Source organism: Chelmon rostratus, chromosome 8, assembly GCF_017976325.1.
Source record: "Chelmon rostratus isolate fCheRos1 chromosome 8, fCheRos1.pri, whole genome shotgun sequence".
Lineage (NCBI taxonomy): Eukaryota > Metazoa > Chordata > Actinopteri > Chaetodontiformes > Chaetodontidae > Chelmon > Chelmon rostratus.
The window spans coordinates 23,239,723-23,257,406 of NC_055665.1; the positions used below are offsets into that span (position 1 = coordinate 23,239,723).

Here is a 17,684-nt window from a genome sequence, read left to right on the forward strand (position 1 = left end):
GATAATGTCAGTGTTGAATTTGACTAGATTTTTAATAATTGGGTCAATTTGCAAACTGTGCTGACTTTGTCATGTATTGTGCTGCCTCAGCTACTGTACTACCCTCACTGTGGTCTTGGTGGCCTGAGCAGCAAATCTGATCTGCTGCTGATGTGTGTTGACTCTAAAATTGTTGTGGTTTGGGAAAAATTTGCCATTTTAGGACAACTCATTTAATGTGTTGTGTTTTTGGGGGTTCTGTCTGTCAAGTTTGTCTTGGCCCACCCTGATCTTAACGTTGTATTGGTCTCATTGCCTGCCCCACTGTATCTGCTGTATTTTCACTCACATCCACCTGTTGTGCTCTCTTAACTAGCTCTGTTTGCTTTGGCCTTCATTCAGTCAATTAAATGTCATTTAACAACGAAGCAGAAATAACAATGATTGTTGTCATTATTATTAATAAGTGTGGCTCATGTCGCAGGGACTCCTCAACAAACTGTTTAAAACTGGTGGTGTATTGTAATATTACTGTGTTGTCAACAAAGTTTTTTTTTTAAGTTGGCAGCACCAGTGCCACCATTGAACATGTTGATCTGCAGTCCTGTTTGTTTGTAGTACTGAACTTCCTCAATGCGTCAGAATATTCATATTCTTTTTTTTCATACATACAGAGGAACTAGCTGCCACACCAAATCTGTGATCAACCAGAGCTCCATTTCAGTAGGGCTTTATTTTGCACTTCTTTCATTCACGTGGTGTTCCACAGTATCTCTCAACTTAACTGTTCTTGCAGTAAAATATTTTTACACAACAATCCATTTCATAAATGGGAGACCTTAGAGAATTAAAAAAAAATGTTGTGCTTTGTTCGACCTCCAGTAGGAGTATCTCTGGATTTTGGGTGCCTTCCCAGTAGCCTATTTAAGCCCACTCCAGTATAATAGAGGTGTACAGTACAGAGTATCCATTCCTCTAAGCATTGTGGTGACCTCCTACTGTAAATGATCAGCCCGAACTGAACCTGTTACAAAACACCAAGCGGAAACAGCATGAAATCAGGCAGCACTCTAGATCCCATACTGGACATCAAACAGTGTTCTCAGGGTTCAAACTACTCCCCCCCCCCACACCGATACTGCAAGGAAGCAGTTTAGCCCACGTCTGTGACCACGGGTCAGTCATTCAATTAAACCAGCAAATCTGAGTGAATCAAGCTGGAATAAATGGTCCTTCCCAGGTGACTGAGGCTCAGGCTGCAGTCACAGCACTGCCCCCACTCATTGATTTGCTGAGTTTGACTCACCTGGCTGGACAGAAAATGAGAAGATACAATGTGATGCATTGGTAAATAGATACAACTATAAACCATTGATTTTATTCAGCATTCATATGAATTCTACTTGCTCCGGGGCCTCTAGCTGGACAGAAAGAGGGACGGCTGGTGGACGGTCTGGACAGCGTAGAGTACGCCCTAAAGACGACTCACAGCCTCATAGCGAGTGGTTGGCCTGATCAAACACAGCGGTCAGGTTCTTTGGTTCACAGATTAAAGATCAAATCCACAAACATTCATCTTGGTTCCTCTGTTCTGCTCTTGTAACATTAGCTTCACAAACACAAACCAAGTCTTCCCATCTCTCTTACGGCTGCAGAGGCAAATGGCATTTTCTCCCCTTCCAGAAAATCAGCTTGCACGTCATATGATATGTTTGCTGTATCATCTGGGAGACAGAAAAATCTATCAATCACAGTGGTTTCCACAGAAAAGAACGTAAAATATCACTTTATCAAAAGGAAAAAAAGGTGAGGGGGGAAATAGTCCACCTCAAAGCCACAGCAGTATTCAGTGGCTGAGTCTAAACTTCCTGTTCACATTATGACACGTTGTCTGAGGGCTGTTTCAACATGAGCCCTTCCGAACCTCCAACCTCCAAAGTCTCATCTGTCAACTCTAAGCAGGCTATCCTGTCTGATTCAAAACATAAATTCCAGGGCAAACTTTAATAAAAGGGGGCGTATGATTTACTCTGGGTAGCGGCTGTCCCCGTTTTTAAAACAATTTGATGGTGCATTAATCTTGAGTGTCAAGGCAATGTGATATATGTCCACTGCGTTTACCAGCACCAGGTGTTTCATTTGCTGCAATGACAAAAAACAATGTTTATTCTGGCTGACCCTCCAATCCTTGCTTATTTTATCTTCTTTCTCTGTAGAGAGGGAGAGCATGGGTGTACATCTTAAGTGAGGGAGGAGAAGAGAGGGTTAGGCGAAAGGGAGAGAAACAAATGGAGCTAAATGATTTACAGTTGACCGAGAAAGGTCCAGCTCTAATCATCTCAATTGGACGTCTCGTTCTTCAGCCTCAAAGGCCCAAACAGAGCACAACAGGAATGAAGCTCGGCCTCAGGAGCCATTTTTGTTAACGAAATATTAATTTAGTTTGCCACTTTACCTCTGTTTGACTGCTGGGCGGGTCTGCTATAGGGCTCCTCTGTTGGCTGGCTCAGAATCAACAAACTCTCATGGCTCAGCACCATTTCCCCTTGTCTGCCGTAAAAGCTTATAATGACTGCTTAATTAGATTACAATAACTGAACATTTGCCTTTAACACACTAAAACTACTCTCACTCAGTCATGAAGTATCGTTGCTGTAATAATATATATTTAAGTCACAGTGATAAAAGAGGCAGTAATGACATCAATATACACATACGCACCAACTAAAAGATCAGAACAGCTCGTTAGCCAAAAAAGGACCGATGCAATTAAAGAGATTTACTAAGTTGGTTTGGTTTTGCCCACAGTTCTGTGTTAATGACACACTGGCATATTTTCACAAAAAGACAAAATTTAGAATAGCAAGAGTGTAGACTGGAGAATGAAGATCCCCTGGTTATATTTTTAAAGCCTGAAATGAAAGACCAAAATAGATAAAGAGAACTTTGATTCAAATGGCTCATGTCTGGCTGGGTAATCCCCACTGACACCACATTTACTGTTCTAAAACGCTACTCTGCATGCTCAAAGCAGGCAGCAACTGAGAAGTTTTACAACACAACTCCTTTTAACTATTACAAATCGTCATTTTGGTGCATCAAAAATGTTCACTGCACTTAATGCATCATTGAGGCTGTTCTGCAGCGGCAGCTTGGACAGATCATACTCATGAGTTCTTTTATTCTGGTAATACAGATACTACGACCATTGCCATCATTGCCGCTGAAAGGAGTTTATCATTAAACCTGCTCAGCAGCCAGGGGAGTTTTTAAAGCAACTCTTAAATCAGTGTATGTAAGTGTAGGTCCTGGGTGTCACTGTGTGTGGCCCGAGCAGCTCTTCCCCTCCGCTGCGGCAGCGAAGCAAAGCCGGCGCACTTTTTGCTGGTGTAAACAAACGGGGAAATGGGGCACTTGGCAGCCGACTAAAGTGAGTGATGAAGCAAGTGTGCACTGAAGCATCTAATGAATCATTTGCTGGGAACTTTGGGTTTTATGAGGAAAAGAAAGATGAGGAGGAAGACAAGAAAGAGTGAGACCAGCTGAGAGCACAAAAAAAAATGGCATTTCATATGAAAAGAAAAGAAAGTAAGAGAGCTGCAGCTGTCAAATGCTTCAGAGGATCATTCAGCGTTTTGCCCCAATGTGAGGACAAGAGATTAGAATGCATAAAACTCACAGGATCTCCTAATCCTCCTACTAGCACAGCAGCAGCAGCAGTATGTGAACCCTGGTGACCGGTGGTGAATTTACAGAGGTGACTGCTGATGCTGTGACAGGTCTGCACCTTTGAACAGAGCTGATGTGCTTGGGGCCTATAAGCAGCTTTATTCCACACCTTGCCCTCACTCCTACTGCCTCCACGCTGCCTAATAAAAATAGAAATACTACCACTGCTACTCCTGAATGAGCAAACAGTGACTGGAGGACAGATCTGATGCCCTGAAAATATAAAATGTATAATATATTAAGTAAAGCTGAGTGTTCATAGTCAACAAGCCCACTTAGTTCTTTAGAATTCTGTCCATTCATCTATCTGCACACTCACTATATGGCTAAGTGGTTATTGTAATTAACTTCTGAGAAATAATTCTTGATTATATGTTATGAAAGGTGTTTTTACTTACAGAGTCAGCTTCATATTAACTTGGTTTAATGGTGTGCTGAGAGCACGGCAGTTTGTCAGGAAGGCTTTGTAGAGGTTAGCAGCCAAACCAATTTTTAATTCTGTCATTGAATATTAGAAAAAATATGGATCCAATTACAAGACAAACTGCTCTCCCAAAAGTTTCTCACCAGGTAAATCACACACTGACAAGTAGTAGGAAAGGGTTGCACACCTCTCTCCCACCTTTCTCGGGACTTCCATCACTATATCCACACATACACGCCATGGCAACGATGTTACTGAGGGAGAAGGGTGCATATAACGTACTGCCAGGGAATTTTATTAGTAACAGGCAGTGTCCTGGCTTCGACAGGCTGTGTTTATCTGTGGAGGGGAGATCCCCATCACAACCACTTATTAGGACATATATGTGGGCTTAACCAGGCAGCCATTCAACAGCAATAAGGGGCTTGCTTACTGACCACAGTGTGCTGGGACTGGGACCAGTCTAACCGACACTGGAGCGAAGGAGAGGAAAAGCAAGACAGGAAGGAAATAACAAATACACATGGAGACAAAGAGAGAAGAAAATAGAAAAAGAGACATGTGGTAATACAAAGGACGACAGAAGGTGAGAGAGAAGGAAAGTCACAGATTGAAGCTCTTATACTAGGCATTATAACAGACATACAAAGAGCAAAAAGAGAAGGGGAAAATTCTGATATTGTAGAGACGGGTAAGAGGGGCCATGAAAGGAAACAACACAAAGAGGTAGAGGCAGCTAGAAAAGACAATTAGGGAGGGTGGAAGCAAGAGGGAAGATAGAAAGAAAGGTGGCAATGAAAGAAAGTATGGAGAAAGAGTGAGGAGAAAAGAAGAATACACTAATGCATACAGCAATCAAAATATATGGAGAAACAAACATGGGATGACGAAATGAGGGGTGAACAAAAAAATGCTCCACAAAGAACAGACATACTTTGGAAAGTGAATGAGAAAAAGAGACGGGAGGAGGGAGTGAAATAGAGTCCATTGATACAGCCACATCATGTTGACTTGGCTCTGCATCACCACTGACACAGCAGCCGTTACCGTAGAAACGCAAGCATGTGAACTGATCAAAACAAAAAAACAAAAACCATATTTTGCGGCAGCGGGATGCTCCCTGAGTCTCCCTCGGACAGACCATGAGGTAACCGAGTATGTGATGGAATCTAGCGCTGTGTCATCTAGGTGTGGGGATGTCGGGAAATGTGCAGGATATTTTAAGACACAAACACACACACAGACGTAGAAACACGTGCAGACACATGGACGCAGGCAGGCACACAGGGAGGGACAAACACACAGGCAGGAAGCTTAAAATAATCTTTCATCATTTAAACTTTCTCTGCATAGTATATGTTTGACTTTGTTTGTTACTCAGGACGTAAATCCAAACCACATCTATATTCTTACAGGGAACACTGACCTAAAGAGCAGAAATAGTTGTCTCCATTAGTGTTGGCAACACTAATGGAAACAGTAAGCACAAAGTGCTTGTTAGAACATCTAATGATGTCTGAACACAAAGTTTTTCATGTGATGTTATGTCATGCGTGTTTTGTATATTAATAAGCATTTACTAAGCAATGTAAAAACTTGCAAAAACATCATAGTGTCATCTAAAGAAGACAAAATCATATGTTCTGTACAAACATGTGGAAGTATGAAAAATATGTACGGATATTTTGGAGCTTTAGCTGCATTAAATATAAAAGAAATGTTGGTTATTATTGGTTTTTAAGTTTAAGACAAATTAACAAGCAAAACTATTTCATTTAATTTCTGGTTAGCTAAAAAAACAATACAGTGCTAAGTAATATGCACATTACTACTCACTGTTAAAGGAAAGTGGCTAATCATCAGCTATTTCAAACCATTCACTGGTAAAGTCTCATCAATAAATATATGTCACTTCATTAATATTTACTGATAAAAGGTCAATTATTAGGCCAAGATATTAGCAAAGGTATAAAATGTTCTGACCCGTACACCTAGACATTTTAACACATGTCTCTCTCTGCCATTAAAAAGGGACACCCAGTCTCCATGTGGTACTTGAAAGAGTGGTCCCCATTCACCCAACATACGAGACGCTTTCAATTGTGTTCCAAAAATGAAAAGAAATCTCACTGGAAAAAGGGGAGCACAACATAGAGAACGAGAGAAAATAGGAGTAAAAGATCTGTGAGAATTTACTGAGGGCCCAAACCACAAGAAAGTCAGGGCTGAATGCATGCTGGACATTCCCCTACCCCGTGCTCATGTACTTGGAAAAAGCCCGCTTTTTCAAGACAGGAAAATGATTTCAGCTGTGTAAATTGACAGCGGCCTTGTAGCTAAAGATGGAGAGGGAGAAAGGGGGGCGGCCTGCAGCTCTGTGTCATAATCCCTGCTTAGTGAAGAAGCTGCTGGGGACCCACTGCTTCAGGGAAACAAAATTCAACGTCACATGATCAAATACTTGCTAATTGTTACCAAATGAACCTGGTGGTGCATATCAACTTAGCTCCACAGCTTTACAGTCAAATAGGTCTTTGGAGAAATCCGTCTATTCTAAATGATAAATACACACTTCACCCTGAAAGAGGGGAGGGTGAAAGGGAAGATGAGGAACTTTGAAGTGTGTCAGAAACGGTGTTAGTCAAACAGTATCGAGATATGCTCCGTCAGGATGTTTACACATGCTCGCTATTTTAGCCTTCACTCTTGTCTTCTCTCCCAGGGTGGCATTACAGTAAATCATGGTTCAAGACACTGTGAGGCAATCATTTCATGTACAGTAGACAATAACAGCATGGCCGCTTAGATCAGTCATTCAATTATGACAACGGATGTAATTAGTGGTGGGCTCTAAACAGAATTGCAGCAAATGGCTACCGGCACTCATAGACATATTTCTCCCTATATCCACAGTTGGTTATAGATTGCAAACAAAACGGTTTACATGATTACAGACTCTCGCTACGACTTTCTCTACACGACTTGGGGGAGCCTACACACAGTAGAAATCAGTGCAGATAAAGCCCATAACGGTGCGTGGTAATGGCACGTCAACAAGTCCCTGATCTCAGGGTTATCAATCATGTGACTCAGAAGTGTGATCATTCTAAATTGGAGGGCAGATGTGAACAGGGAAGGTGGTGAGGATAATGCATGGTTAGGAATGGAAGAATGAACACAGGGAGCGGTTTGTCATAATTCCTGGGTTTCACTGCAGAGAGGGAAGTGGTGACTCTTGGCTTCTGTGTGTAGAGGTTAAGGGGGTGAGTGAGTGTGGGTGCGTTTGTACACTTGGCCATGCCTGCTGCTAGTGTTTGTGACAGAGTATGTATATGTGTATTTTTGTGTGCATTTGTCCAGCATGTGGTTGTGTTCATTGCATTTGGGTGTGAATGCATGACTGTGTGTAGGCAAGTTATTGTGTTTGTGAGTGCATCTGTGCTTGACTGTGTATACTGCACGCCTATGTGCGTGTGGAGGGTTACATGGTGCCTTGTGTGTCTACAGGCCAGGGTGGAGCGTCGTGCGAGGCAGTCTATGTCTATGAGCAGATGTGGGCACCACAGCCGCAGAGCCACCAATCCTCTAACTACCAGAGGAAGAACATTACTGGCCAGTATGGGGTGAAATTGCATGGCTGGTCTAACTGGTTTTTGGGGTGAAAGTCTGAGAAAAACTCCAGATTATTTTCCAAGCCCACAAGATCATCACTTATCATCTGACATGATAACAACATGGCCAACATGTCAACAAAATAAATCTAGACACTGTTTCCATGGAAATGGAGTAGTTACATCCCATTAGCTGTACTAACTTGTAGCAAAACAAAGATCATTTTTAGCACTGTACACTCTGTGAAACTAGTGGGGATTAAAGAAAAAAAAAAAAAAACACCGGAAAAGTCCCTGCAAAACAGTAGCTATGGTTACTGATCAATACCATCTTTGCTCCAATACATCAAATGAGTAAATGAGAGACTTGAGGGAGATTGCTTCGCTACTCTGGAAGAAATTTGGACGATGTTGGACAGAGTGTGGTATTACCCTCCATCTTGCCCGAATGGTTAGTCAGACATGCCATAGGCCGAGACCCCCTCTGCCTCCCTGCTCCCTACAATCTCTCTGCACATGACACTTCTACCAACTGAAGGCAGCAGTGGAGCCTAAAGTGGCCTCTCCTCTCTTTACGTCGTCCACCTTTCTTTTCTTTTTCTCAACTTCACGTCAGCTTACATCTCACTTGCAGCTGCACAAAGCATTTGGCACCACTTTTATCTCCCCCATTACATGTGTTTGCCAGCTCCATATCTGCCCATTCACACAACTGCTCTCTCTCTCTCTCTCTCTCTCTCACACACACACACACACACACACACATACACAGACACACACACACATAGTGGAGCTGCGGTTGCGAGGCAGCTATGACACAATCCAGATTCTCTTAGCTGCCTATAGCAGGGAAATGTGTTTTGCGCGGAGCCATTTCCCTCAGAAGTCCAGATTTTCCCTGCCTAGCAGCTTTGATCCACATGGCACGGCGGACTTGTGTCAACAGTCTTGTGTTTCAGCTGGAGGGCCCGGCGGACCCCCAAGGTGTCACTCATTGCTCTCTGTCTGGGTGCATCTTAACCACTATGTGGTGCTGTCACCCACCGTACCCTGAAAACTCCCCATGAGAAAGCAAATATCAGGAGGACACAGAAGTGCACACACACACACACACACACACACACACACACACACACACACACACACACACACACACACACACACACACACACACACACACACACACACACACACACCAAAAAGGCATCACAAAAGGGTTTTATGGAGTGTGGATTGAGGTCGGACTAATTTGAGTGGCACCTTTAATGAACTGTAGTCAAATAGCAAGGTTTGAAGTGGTCTAATACTACCAGGGGTGCCTGGTTTTAAAGCAGAACGTGATAAAGCTGTGTGGTGTGATGAGGTTTAACAATGTTAAAAAGTTAGTGTATAAAGACTGTGAGGTGGACTCAGTGACAAAAGTCTTGCACATCTCGTAGTGGAGGAACTGAGGATGAAGATACAGTATAGAGAGAAGATAGTTTGTCTTACTGGTAGATGTCTTTTCGCAGCACCGTGCGGGTCAAGGGGTTGTCAGCCTGAGGAGCCATGCTAAGTGAACCCAGCTTCAACACCAGCGTGTCTTCCTTTTTTAAATGGGGATCTATTGATATACACACACAGACACAAAATCAAATACAATGAATACGGGTGGACATATTTGGACTGTGAACAGTCAATACATTTATCCTACGTGTACAATTTTACAAATCCGAATACACAGAATGTGCGTGACACACAAGCACTGTGGTACACGCACACACAAAAACACTTAAAGCCTTAAAAGTACAGACTTACCACTATTAGTCATTACTACCAGCAGACAAAACAAGCCTCCATCTGTGAGGTTGTGACAATTTTATATTCTGTAGGAGTGTATATACAATAACTGTGGTTGGTTCTTCAGAACCTCAAGTATTTCTCTGAGTAAATGTCTCTGCATACTAATGTGGTGGCTCTGCTATGTCTGGTTGGCCATGACAGGGACTTTCATACAGGCACCACAGACTTGAAGAATCTAAGACAGCGCCTGTGACATAACACTGTCCCATTGTTGTAAAGTTTTCCATGTGAAAACGTGCGTGTTCCAAAGCGACAAGCACTTCTCTAACCTGGTGCTGTATGCTTGTCTTGGGCCCCGGGGCAGAAGACCCTGATCACACTGGTGTTGATGTAGATGAGCGGCAAACACCGAGAGGTCAGTGTGTGGCTTCTCATTGGCTGACCTGCTGACTTCCCACGCTCTCTGTAACGTCTTGGTACTGTGGCCTGAAATGCATCAAGTCAAAAACATAAGTAATAAATTCATAAGATCTTAATCATAAGTTTTAATAGCTGGTTCATATATAAAAAAAGTAAATAAATCCTCACCATGGAGGAGCCTGCATCAAACTGCATCAAATGTGTGTGTTTCAGGAAAAACTGTTTAAATAACCTTTATTTAAAGCCTTTAAAATGTTACAATATACAGTATTTCTTCCATTGGTGTCAAATAATCTTTAGATGATTGTAGGTTTTCAGTTCCTTTAGCAACATATGCTATTAGGTTTCCCAAATTACTGTGAAATTAATTTTGAATCATTGTTTTCAATATTGCCACACAGTCATGCAAACTGTTTTGTTCTTAATTCCTCATGAGTGTCAAGCCTTGAAACACTACACAGTTATAGTCAGTGGCAGGCACTGTTCTTCTACCTGGAAAACCCCTGCTATAGTAGCCAGTAAGGGACAGGATAGCACCACATCAAAGGGCTGGGCTGTCAGCAGGATTTCTCTCAGGTACTGAGGTGAGCTGTCTGCCAGGGGATCAGTGGTCACCCGCTGAGTGGCAGTGGTAGCACTGCTGCGTGTTGGCCGCTCAGGCCGGGTGGTGAGTTTGTGACGGACATTTTTGGTGACAGCCTGCGTGTAGGTGATGGACAGGAAGCCGTGCTGCTGGTGAGAGCCCTCCAGGACCTTGGCTGCCGTCTGGCCAGTGGTGAGATAGGACAAATCACACTGATGATACTGAGGCATCAATTCAAGAGCAGACAAAAGTTTACCTGTTCACTGTTATTTTGGTCTGATTCTTGGATGAGGGTTAAGCCTGGCTTCTCTCCTATTCAATGACTAATTTAAAAGATAGCCAGACATAGATTAAATTCAATACAGCCCATTTTGAAAAAGCTGACTACTACCATAAACAATGCTCTATTTAAAAGTCTTTTTTTTTTTTAAATCTGGTCAACACTTACCCCTCAGCCAAGAAAAAAAGAAAATCAGCTAACTATGTTTATACATCTGAGCTGATGCTACTAACTAAAAAATAGTTCTTGATCAAATCTATTGATATTCTCTGCAGTAACAGATTGGATCATCACGTCAGCCCCCTCGTGAGATTCATAAATTCTTAGAAAACCAATTCATATCTGCAGCTGTCTTCTGAGGCTGGATGGTCTCTGATTTACCAGAAAAGCCAGATCTACAATCTTATGAGTGATTTGCAAAGCAAAAATCAATTAAATACCCATTAAGTAAAGGAAAACAATCTCCAACCGTTGCATGATTAAAAGAAAGGCAGATCTGTTTCAGACATCAGGGTAAAGTCTGCAAAAACACCCAGTAACAGTGGACTTGGCAGCTAATGAGATTATTTTTAAACGGAAATGCTCTAAAAGCATAAAACCTGCACCCTTTTGGGAGATGTTCTGTGACAAAATTTAAGTAAATACATAAAAAATAAAAACTCCTCAGAGACAGAGTGTTATATAACCACCCATAGAGGTATTTTCCTTTGGAGCATTATGTCTTTGATTTCATTCATTTGTGATTGTTACCCTGACGACAGCTTAGCACCGGTGGAAAATTTCTAAGCAGCTCTACAACTGTTTAAAACCAAATTGAAGGCCTGGCTTGTGAAACATCTCTGAGGAGCACACAGATCTCTTTTAAGCCACTGTTATTGGAGGTTACGCAGGGTCAACTAAAAAGGAGAAAAGCTGGACTCTTACAGGAGGGAAAAAGCCAGAGAAGTGGCTGAAAGTGTCTTGCTTGCTGACGGGTCGAACCAACACAGTGCGTCTGTTCAGCTTGTCAGTGCAAGACAGGACCACTCCTCCACAGCTGCCTGAGCTCCGAACACCCTCCTCCGTACTGGAGGTGAGGAGAGAGATAGGGAAAAAAGATGGCGAAGGGGACAGAGAAGGACAGATGTCACAGGGAGGGGGCAGAGAAGGTAATTGCATATATACAGATGGAGGGTGGGGAAAAGATAGACAGAGAAGAAAAGAGAGAAAAGCATGAGATGAGATAAATTTTGAAAAATTAATATAGAGTAAAGTGATTAAAACCACAAGAAGTTGTGCCAGCTTGAACCAGCTGAAATATAGTGGAATGGTCTTATACTATCCAGTAATAAGTACACCAAAGCAACTGGGTAATTCAAGGATTAGTAGTATTTTGAAAGAAATAGTACAATTTAGAAGCACTTAATATCCCTGACAGATAGTCTTTTATCTCCTGTACATTCCTTGCTGCTTAATTAACCTGCATAAATAATGTGAACTGTGCTCTCTCCAACACAATTTCATTCAATAGATACCAGTATAAGACCATCACCAGAATAAGAGTTCATCAACAAGAGAATGTAGGCCCATGTCCTAGTCTCCTCCCACACACACACAACACACACACACAAACAGAGGAAGGGCTGTCACCAGATTTCATTGGCTTGATTATTTAGCCAATCAGAGCCACTGGAGAGACAGGGGAATCTTATGCTGTAAATGGAATTTATTTGTAATTTTAAGGTGCATCAAAACATTATATGTGTAGACGCCCTGCATTATAGCCAAAACAACATTTTTTTTTCTTGGGACTCCTTCATTTTCCTGTCTGTCCAGCATGAGCAGAGATGAGGGACTTTGATTAGGAGCAGCAGAGTGGCAGAGGCACGGTATATAGAGGCCTAAGGCTGCTATGGCTGGTTTGGGACAGGCAGAGGCCTCACCACGGCTGTCTCCTTGCACTGCAGAATGACTCCTTCATAGTGACCAGAGTGCCAGCCCTGCCCTGGCCTGGAAAAACACACAAAGCCAAGCTTATCTTGGGCATCTGGGACCACTTACACTGTTGTGGCAGGGATTGATAATATCGCTAAAATAGCAACTCTAGTTACAAAATTGCATTTATTTAAGTGGACCAGTCTGATAGTAACATTTTTTTTTTTATCAAACTGCAGCCTAGAGGTATACAAATACACTCAGACAGTGCTTTGATATATAATAAAAATTAGAGATGCACAATCCACATTTTTTCAGTTCTGATTAAGTTCTGATGCCTAATTTGGATACCTGTTGATACTGATACCGATACTAGAGCTCTGTTTTCTTGAATACTATTATAATTGTTGATGTTGTTTTTTGTGGAGGTGTTATTATGTGTCAGGTTGCATGAGGCTGCAGTTCTTCTTCTTAAAAGCCACACAAATTTCCAAAAAGGCATTACATTTAAAGGTATCCTAAAGCAATGTATTTGAAAAGTAGGTAAAGTAGGTTTCACATATAAACAGGCACGGGAGCGCAAATTGCCATGGCAACTACATTTAACTCCTTCAACAAATCAAGTGCACAATCCGTGATCAACTACTAGTAAGTAGATTTCTATGTGTTCAAAAGCAATAAGAGAATTTGCAATGGCAAATTGACAACTGCTTCACAAGGTTTTCAGAGTGAATATTTGAAATAGAGAAATAAATACTGACATTTTCAAAAAAACTCTATGAAATGAGTTAACGATAAGTAGAGTATGGAATCTGGATCGGTATGTGGATCGGTGAGGTAAGTCCAATATCCAAAAGTGATTTACTTCAGTATCATCATCGATACCAATATTGAATCGAATCAATCCCAAATAGAATGCAACACGTCTTAACTTGTGATACATAATTATTGTTTGTGACATTCAGTTTCTACTTTTGGTTGAGGCCATCTATAAGAAGTAGAGAGCACCTGTAAAGCAGACATAAAAAGAAGTTAACGTGAAGACAATCATCATCACTTTCAATGCAGCACAACATCGACACTAAATGTACAGTACATAAAATACAAACAGACACGTACGTGCACAGCGTTATTACAGTCACTCACACAACACACGTATGGTAAAGTGTTTAACACAATGGTTCAACACCATCTGCATCATTTCTTTTACAGCCCCCCCTCCTCCCCTTCATTACATCCCACCAGAATACTGGGAGTTCAGTGAGGGAGGAGTAGGTGTGGTGGTGTGTTTTTATGTGCGTGTGTTTCATGCATGGTTATCTTGTGTGCGTACGTCAGTACTTTCTGTGTGAATATCTCTTTGTAATCTCTCCTCAGCTGTAAGAGTGACTAATACACATGGACCCCCCACAGCTATTCATCTCTCCCATCATCCCTCTCTCTCTCTCTCTGCTCCAATCCAGTCATCCTTCCCTCTGAGCCATTTGCGGAACAGCTGGAAAACATCAGCTCCAATTTGAGTGAGCTGCTCCTTGGAGCGACTAAGGGTGAACTGTCACCGGTCGTCCTCTGTCGGGGGGGTCATCTGTGAGTTTCAGAACAGTTGAAGGAGCACTGTTGCTAGGGGAGAAAGCAAGGAGGAGAAGGAGCTTCCTAATTTCTAAACTTTCCAGTGGACAGGAGAAGCCCCTAAAACAGAGTTTAATTCCCGATCATCATCATCATCACCGCCTTGCTTCTATGTTTCCCTTTAATTCATCTCCACTGCACCACGATGACTGAGCCCCACCACTACGAAGTTCAACACACACCTATTTTGTACTCTCCATGGACTCCCCCTCTGTCATTATCCTTCCCTCCTCAACATTTTTTGTCCTCCTATTTTGATACAATCAGGGATTCAATTATATATTTACCTCCCACATTTGCCGGACCAATCTAATTTTCCATTCATTATCCAGCAGTGAGATAGCAAAGGCCAGACGAGACATTTTCTCTGTCGAGCTTTATTTAATCTGACCCAGTGCACACAAATAACCTGGGCTGGGTGGTGAAATACCTAACAATTATCTGTTCAGAATGATTAATATGGACTCCAACCCCTGTGAGTTTTCTTGAAAACTATGTGACTGATACAGATTAGAGTGCACCAGGAGCACAGAGGTCCTCCACTGTGTCCTAAACAGTCATGACTGTAACCTGGCTTGAATGATGGAGAGCTTCTGCCTGCCAAAACTTTGGTCGGTTTAAAGTGTGTTGAGACCATGTTGTTAAATGCACATTAAACTGAAATAACCTAGAAATGAGAAAATTGACCCATTATCTACTTAGGAAAGCATACAGGTCTACTAAAAAGATTAAGGTTGGCTCCGTCTCAGAAGCAATTGGACACACACCTGTGGAGAGCAGAGTAGTACAATATAATGACCTACGACACCTTCACGCTCTAAAACCGTCTAACCACTGACACTGTCCTGGCTTAGGCTGATACTCCATACTGTATGTAACACATGTGGCTTGACAGAATATAAATCATCTGACTACAGTGAACCACGGAGGTCTGCGAGAAGCTTGCAAGACAGTCAGGTTCAAAGCCAAGACCTAGTCTCAGACCCTCTCTGACTTGCCTGGGAAACAGCAAAGGTGATTTTAAAATCTGGCAAATCAGCATCAATATCTATTATCATATCAGTGGCGAGAGCATTGATTGTTAATGATGGGATTGGATATAGGCACGGGGCCCAGGACGGTCCATCTCCCTTTCACTGTCTGGCTGGATCACAGGAGGAGGCACTTAGAGGAACATATCTACTCAGACCTGCAAACACACACAAACGGCCTCTGCTCTGCTGGATGCAACATGGAGGAGTGTTAGACATCGCTGTTTCATTATCTCCTCAGACAGAGGCAGGAGGAATTGCCCCCTGCAAACTGGTCTCTTCCCAAAAGAGCAAAACCTCAGGCACATACACAGCTGCTGAGTCCATCACAGGGGAATGTGATTAAGGCAAGGAGGAAGAAATACAGGAAAAAAATGTAGATATTGAAAATGAGCCCCTCTTTAATTGACGGGAAGAATGTGCATATAGAGCATTAAAAACAACCCTAAACTTTAGTCACAGCTTCAGTTTCACCATGCTGCAATACATGCTTTCATAATTTCAGAGCCCAGAGCTAAATTACCCCATTTTGACTGGAACTTGACGTGGGGAGAGATTACCATTAAGGATGCAGTGGAACATCGCCCAGCGGTTTTCCTCCCCTAACAACGTGTTAATGTTTCTGTGAATTGATTCAGACACCGCAGGCTCAGAGAAAATGACTGAAGGACTGACTGAACCCCTCTGCCTTGTGAGTCAGAGCTGGGCCAGCCCAGAGCCAGCTCAACCCGTCCATCTTGTCCATTGGTCCATCTGTCTGTTGGTCCATCTGCCTGTCTGTAGTCACTGCCTCAACAGCTGTCTAGAGAGATGATGACGCCGAGGTGATAATCCGAAAAAATCACCCATACAAGCAGAAGTGGGAACAGACAAAGTGTCAGTGGTATTGGTGGTAAGTGTGTGTTCAGACTCTGGAGCTGCGATAGCACAAGTGTTAGTGTGGGGGCAGTGGGGTGACCTGGTGGATATAGACTGTCCTCAAACTGGAGGGTCCCAGTTTTTTCACAGTCTCTGCTGGTCCCATGTCATTTAGACATGGTATTTCTGTTTACTGACTTAAGATTATCAACAAAAACCTGGACGCATACATGTTTTTACATGTACAAGATGTTCTCTACCTGCATCTGTAGTGGTCGATGTTGAAGCTGCCGACTTTGCATTTGATCTTTGTGTAAACATCCTGGACATCTACTGAGGCACTCAGGTCTTCTAGTTCACTGATGACACAAATCTCTGACAGAAACACAAAAAACAGAAAATAATGTATATATTTTCTTGCTACATGATGAGATCATGAAGTGAATCATGGAGGAAAAGACAAACATTCACGAGGCAGCAGTGGCTACGGTGGTACTTGGCAAACAGGAAATACATCTGAACACAGACGTCAGCAGAGGAAGATTCATTTGTGTGTGTGAATCTCATTTCTGTCGGTGAGGACCTGCACTGTACCTAACCCTGTACAGCTCTTCTGGTCCAACTGCTGTGATCACTTCCTGCACAGTGGGCACAAGAGTGTGTTTTTCAAGCTCATTACAGCCCACACACACACACACACACTGAAATATGTGGAAAAGAAGGCAAAGCATGAATAAGAGATCCCTCAGCTGGTCGTAATGAGAGTGTGTGCCTACATGTGTTTACACAATACTGAATGTTCATGTAGACTAATCGGAGTGTGTTTCATTGAAATGTACTGTATGTGTGTGCCTTAGTGCACCTCGTGTGCACACAAACCCACCCACTGCAGACGAAGTGAGTAAGCTTCATAGAAGGACTGATTAACTTTGCACTGAACTGAGCCTGTAAGCTCGACTGCTGGTTCTCTCTCATTGTTTCCACAGAGAAAGTCCCACAATCACAGGCTAGCTTGGGAAAATGGACTTCATGCATGTGAAACTATGGTTGTTGTTGTACTGTTGCCTTGTGGTGATTCTGAGAAACGCAGAGGTTCCTAATGGCTTATTAAAATTGAAACACAAGGCTTGTCAGCTTTATTGTGGATACTATGTGGAAAGAACTCTCCCAAGTTGTTAGATACTCAGAAACTCATAGTCTCCGAACACGGTGTTGATATTGATGTATGAGTTTTCTAAACCCACCCTGTAAGAGTCCTGGAAACCCTTAGTCCCTTCGTCTTACATGGCTCGTCTTGAAAGAAGGAAAGTGTACCACTGATTTGTGCCTTGAGCAGAGCCTCTGGAGACTCATGCTTGATTTTCTACCTCTAATCTTCCAACACATAATAGCATAACATTATACTCGAGGACCAATACGTCTGGAATGACTGTTTTTCCATTTC

The 17,684-nt window shown here is 42.5% G+C and overlaps 1 protein-coding gene across 2 annotated transcripts in view; it reads right to left on the bottom strand.

Moving 5' to 3' along the window:
* LOC121609858 (vacuolar protein sorting-associated protein 13B-like) overlaps positions 1 to 17,684 on the bottom strand; it is a 316,585-nt gene that overhangs the window by 125,665 nt on the left and 173,236 nt on the right. Inside the window, exons 27-31 of one of the 2 annotated variants that reach the window (XM_041941573.1) lie at positions 16,501 to 16,615; positions 11,733 to 11,874; positions 10,438 to 10,710; positions 9,855 to 10,011; positions 9,235 to 9,346 (exon numbers count right to left, since the gene is read on the bottom strand). In XM_041941573.1, the coding sequence (XP_041797507.1) occupies positions 9,235 to 9,346; positions 9,855 to 10,011; positions 10,438 to 10,710; positions 11,733 to 11,874; positions 16,501 to 16,615 (799 nt within the window). Of the gene's footprint in view, positions 1 to 9,234; positions 9,347 to 9,854; positions 10,012 to 10,437; positions 10,711 to 11,732; positions 11,875 to 12,730; positions 12,798 to 16,500; positions 16,616 to 17,684 lie in introns of both variants that reach the window. The other variant, XM_041941574.1, reaches the window with a different exon arrangement.